We start from the raw sequence: 5,283 nt of genomic DNA on the forward strand, positions 1-5,283 counted from the left end.
TAAAAACACTACTGATCCAACCCTTTAAGGGAAAATGATGAGAAAGCAGACATTACCATAAAGGGCACTCTGGGATTGTAGTCAGGGGCACTCAGGCAAGACTTTCAGCAGCAAAATGTCAAGGTTATTGAATTTGTCTTTCAAAAAGGTAGAGATGGGGACTTGAAAGTCACTGGGCCTCATTATGACCATGGCGGAATGGGTTTAACGGCGCCGGTAGAGCTGCTGGCGCCGTTAAACCCTTTCCGCCCTATTACGAGGTCCCCTTGCGGGACCTGCTCTGGACGTCTGATCAGACCAGATGTCCTTTGCGGGTCCTGCGAGGGGACCAGCATGCTAACAACGGTCCCGTCATTAACGGGCCCGTTGTTAGCATGCTCCCCATTCCCATTGAGCCCTATGGGGGCTCAAATGGGAATGGGGATGGTCTGGGTTCCCTGAATGAGGAAATACCGAGCCCTCCAAAGTTGGGATGGCCCGTTATTTCCCCATTCAGGGACCACGGACCCGGACCCGAGTTTGGAGGCAGCCTCCACACCCGTAATGAGGCCCGCTGAGTTCCTTAAAGGCAAACCAGGAAGACAGGGACACTTCAAATACCTTTAGTTAATGGGCCTCATCACGACCCAGGCGGTAAGTTACCGCCTGGGCCGTGACTTTACCACCATGGCGTAAACTACGTTTACGCCATGGTGGTTGGCGGACTTACCGCCCCATTCCGAGGTTGGCGGGGGCGGTAAGTCCCCAATCCCCATTTACCCTTCCCCATTCCCATTTTTGCCCCATAGGGCATAATGGGAGTGGGGAAGGCGTTAATTACGCCACCGTAAATTACGGTGGCGTAATTAACTCCATGGTCCCTTAGCGCCATGGATTTTAACACCTGCTAAAAGCAGGTGTTAAATTCGCCATGGAGCTAAGGGACCTCGTACTCAGGCGGTAAGGGTCGGCGCTGTTTACGGCGCCGTAAACCCCTTACCGCCTGGGTCGTAATGAGGCCCATTGTCTTTTGGGGCTCAACAGCATTGAGTCAGGCATCTGGGCACTTTCTGAGTTGGTGATTCACTGTCGGGGTTGGGAGCTGGGCTTCTGGGCACTTTCTGAGTTGGTGATTGACTGTTGGGTTTGGGAGCTGGGCTACTTGGTCTAACACCTTGTGCGGTTTAACAAGCAGCATCGGCACATGGAGCAAAGACGCATGCGACAGGCGGTGGATGTCCAGGTCAGTGTAGCTGAAAAGTGGTTTGAGGCAGGGACCAGGACCCATGGCTCTTACTTGACTCCGTGGTTGCTTGGGGGCCTATCCAGACTCCCACGGGGCAAGGAGAGACTTTCTTCTGCACTTCCATGCCAGGTAGGTAGCCATAGAGAAATGCTGCATCGAGTGTGGACCAGAGATAATCTGCAGGAACTGCTGCGTCGACTGTGGACCAGAGAGAAGGTGCAGGAACCGCTGCGTCGAGTGTGGACCAGAGAGAATCTGCAGGAACTGCTGCGTCAAGTGTGGACCAAAGAGAATTTGCAGGAACCGCTGTGTCGAGTGAGGACCAGAGAGAATTTGCAGGAACCGCTGCGTCGAGTGAGGACCAGAGAGAATCTGCAGGAACTGCTGCAACAAGTGTGGACCAGAGAAAATTTGCAGGAACCGCTGCGTCGAGTGTGGACCAGAGAGACTCTGAAGGAACTGCTGCACCGAGTGAGGACCAGAGGGAATCTGCAGGAACTGCTGCGTCGAGTGAGGAGCAGAGAGAATCTGCAGGAACTGCTGCATCGAGTGTGGACAAGAGAGAATCTGCAGTAACTGCTGCCTCGAGTGAGGACCAGAGAGAATCTGCAGGAACTGCTGCGTCGAGTGTGGACCAAAGAGAATTTGCAGGAACCGCTGCATCGAGTGTGGGCCAGAGAGAATCTGCAGGAACTGCTGCGTCGACTGTGGACCAGAGAGAATCTCCAGGAACTGCTGCCTCGAGTGAGGAGCAGAGAGAATCTGCAGGAACCTCTGCTTCGAGTGTGGACCAGAGAGAATCTGCAGGAACTGCTGCCTCGAGTGAGGAGCAGAGAGAATCTGCAGGAACTTCTGCGTCGAGTGAGGACCAGAGAGAATCTGCAGGAACTGCTGCATTCAGTGTGGACCAGAGAGAATTTGGAGGAACTGCTGCGTCGAGTGTGGACCAGAGAGAATCTGCAGGAACTGCTGCATCGAGTGAGGACCAGAGAGAATCTGCGGGAACTGCTGCGTCGAGTGTGGACCAGAGAGAATTTGCAGGAACCGCTGCGACGAGTGTGGACCAGAGAGAATCTGCAGGAACTGCTGCGTCGAGTGTGGACCAGAGTGAATCTGCAGGATCTGCTGCCTCGAGTGAGGAGCAGAGAGAATCTGCAGGAACTGCTGTGTCGAGTGTGGACCAGAAAGAATTTGCAGGAACTGCTGCGTTGAGTGTGGACCAAATAGAATTTGCAGGAACCGCTGCGTCGAGTGTGGACCAAAGAGAATCTGCAGGAACTGCTGCGTCAAGTGAGGACCAGAGAGAATCTGCTGCAACCGCTTCGTCGAGTGTAGACCAGAGAGATTTTGCAGGAACCGCTGCATCAAGTGTGGACCAGAGAGAATCTGCAGGAACTGCTGCATCAAGTGAGGACCAGAGAGAATCTGCTGGAACCGCTGCGTCGAGTGCAGACCAGAGAGATTTTGCAGGAACCGCTGAATCAAGTGTGGACCAGAGAGAATCTGCAGGAACTGCTGCGTCGAGTGTGGACCAGAGAGAATCTGCAGGAACTGCTGCCTCGAGTGAGGGGCAGAGAGAATCTGCAGGAACTGCTGCATCGAGTGTGGACCAGAGAGAATCTGCAGGAACTGCTGTGTCAAGTGAGGACCAGAGAGAATCTGCTGGAACCACTGCGTCGAGTGCAGACCAGAGAGATTTTGCAGGAACCGCTGTGTCAAGTGTGGACCAGAGAGAATCTGCAAGAACTGCTGTGTCGAGTGTGGACCAGAGAGAATCTGCAGGAACTGCTGCCTCGAGTGAGGAGCATAGAGAATCTGCAGGAACTGCTGCATCGAGTGTGGACCAGAGAGAATTTGCATGAACTGCTGCGTCGATGGAGGACCGGAGAGAATCTGCAGGAACTGCGACGTCGAGTGAGGACCAGAGAGAATCTGCAGGAACTGCTGCGTTCAGTGTGGACCATAGAGAATTTGCAGGAACTATTGCGTCGAGTGTGGACCAGAGAGAATCTGCAGGAACTGCTGCATCGAGTGAGGACCAGAGAGAATCTGCAGGAACCGCTGCGTCGAGTGTGGACCAGAGAGAATTTGCAGGAACCACTGCATCGAGTATGGACCAGAGAGAATCTGCAGGAACTGCTGCGTCGAGTGTGGACCAGAGAGAATCTGCAGGAACTGCTGCCTCGAGTGAGGAGCAGAGAGAATCTGCAGGAACTGCTGTGTCGAGTGAGGACCAGAGAGAATCTGTAGGAACTGCAGCGTCGAGTGTGGACCAGAGAGAATTTACAGGAACCGCTGCGTCGAGTGTGGACCAGAGAAAATCTGCAGGAACTGCTGCGTCGAGTGAAGACCAGAGAGAATCTGCAGGAACTTCTGCGTCGAGTGTGGACCAGAGAGAATTTGCGGGAACCACTGCGTCAAGTGTTGACCAGAGAGAATCTGTAGGAACTGCTGCCTCGAGTGAGGAGCAGAGAGAATCTGCAGGAACTGGTGTGTCGATTGTGGACCAGAGAGAATTTACAGGAACCGCTGCGTTGAGTGTGGACCAGAGAGAATCTGCAGGAACTGCTGCGTTGAGTGTGGACCACAGAGAATTTGCAGGAACTACTGCGTTGAGTGTGGACCAGAAAGAATCTGCAGGAACTGCTGCATCGAGTGAGGACCAGAGAGAATCTGCAGGAACCGCTGTGTCGAGTGTGGACCAGAGAGAATTTGCAGGAACCGCTGCATCGAGTGTGGACCAGAGAGAATCTGCAGGAACTGCTGCGTCAAGTGTGGACCAGAGAGAATCTGCAGGAACTGCTGCCTCGAGTGAGGAGCAGAGAGAATCTGCAGGAACTGCTGCGTCGAATGTGGACCAGAGAGAATTTGCAGGAACTGCTGCGTCGATGGAGGACCAGAGAGAATCTGCAGGAACTACTGCGTCGAGTGAGGACCAGAGAGAATCTGCAGGAACTGCTGCGTCGAGTGTGGACCAGAGAGAATTTGCAGGAACCGCTGCATCGAGTGTGGACCAGAGAGAATCTGCAGGAACTGCTGCGTCAAGTGTGGACCAGAGAGAATTTGCAGGAACCGCTGCATCGAGTGTGGACCAGAGAGAATCTGCAGGAACTGCTGCGTCAAGTGTGGACCAGAGAGAATCTGCAGGAACTGCTGCCTCGAGTGAGGAGCAGAGAGAATCTGCAGGAACTGCTGTGTCGAATGTGGACCAGAGAGAATTTGCAGGAACTGCTGCGTCGATGGAGGACCAGAGAGAATCTGCAGGAACTACTGCGTCGAGTGAGGACCAGAGAGAATCTGCAGGAACTGCTGCATCGAGTGTGGACCAGAGAGAATTTGCAGGAATCGCTGCATCAAGTGAGTACTAGAGAGAATCTGCAGGAACTGCTGCATCGAGTGAGGACCAGAGAGAATCTGCGGGAACCGCTGCGTCGAGTGTGGACCAGAGGGAATCTGCAGGAACTGCTGCCTCGAGCGAGGAGCAGAGAGAATCTGCAGGAACTGCTGCGTCGAGTGTGGACCAGAGAGAATTTGCAGGAATCGCTGCATCAATTGAGTACTAGAGAGAATCTGCAGGAACTGCTGCATCGAGTGAGGACCAGAGAGAATCTGCAGGAACTGCTGCGTCAAGTGTGGACCAGAGAGAATTTTCAGGAACTGCTGTGTCGATGGAGGACCAGAGAGAATCTGCAGGAACTGCTGCGTCGAGTGTGGACCAGAGAGAATTTGCAGGAACCGCTGTGTCAAGTGTGGACTAGAGAGAATCTGCAGGAACTGCTGCGTCGAGTGAGGATCAGAGAGAATCTGCAGGAACTGCTGCGTTGAGTGTGGACCAGAGAGAATTTGCAGGAACCGCTGCGTCAAGTGAGGACCAGAGATAATCTGCAGGAACTGATGCGTCGAGTGAGGAGCAGGATCCTGGGGCCGATGTCCAAGAAGCAGGCAAGGCAGCCTCACTCCAAAAATGTCCCTGGGATGGTTGGAGACAAAGGCTTGCTTCTTTCTTTGAAGCCCCTGGTCTTCACCTCTCTGGCAGAGGTCTTTAGAGCAGATTGTAC

General features: G+C 53.7%; 2 protein-coding genes across 2 annotated transcripts; both read left to right on the forward strand.

Moving 5' to 3' along the window:
* Positions 1-1,183: 1,183 nt before the first annotated feature.
* LOC138504908 (uncharacterized) lies at positions 1,184-3,087 on the forward strand. Its single transcript, XM_069625311.1, has 2 exons — positions 1,184-1,222; positions 1,435-3,087. The coding sequence occupies exons 1-2, from the start codon at positions 1,184-1,186 to the stop codon at positions 3,085-3,087; spliced, it is 1,692 nt and encodes a 563-aa protein (XP_069481412.1).
* Positions 3,088-3,099: 12 nt separating this feature from the next.
* On the forward strand, positions 3,100-4,593 carry LOC138504910 (uncharacterized). The gene has a single exon (XM_069625312.1). It carries the CDS (start codon positions 3,100-3,102, stop codon positions 4,591-4,593), a length of 1,494 nt encoding a protein of 497 aa, XP_069481413.1.
* Positions 4,594-5,283: the final 690 nt, after the last annotated feature.

The sequence above is a fragment of the Ambystoma mexicanum genome, chromosome 11, assembly GCF_040938575.1.
Source record: "Ambystoma mexicanum isolate Mex_15411 chromosome 11, UKY_AmexF1_1, whole genome shotgun sequence".
Taxonomy (NCBI): Eukaryota; Metazoa; Chordata; class Amphibia; order Caudata; family Ambystomatidae; genus Ambystoma; species Ambystoma mexicanum.

Coding starts and splice junctions, on each gene's coding strand:
- LOC138504910 (XM_069625312.1), top strand. CDS start 3,100: ATGGAGGACCGGAGAGAATCTGCAGGAACTGCGACGTCGAGTGAGGAC.
- LOC138504908 (XM_069625311.1), top strand. CDS start 1,184: ATGGAGCAAAGACGCATGCGACAGGCGGTGGATGTCCAG. Junction 1,223..1,434: donor GACAGGCGGTGGATGTCCAG/GTCAGTGTAGCT, acceptor ACTGTGGACCAG/AGAGAAGGTGCAGGAACCGC.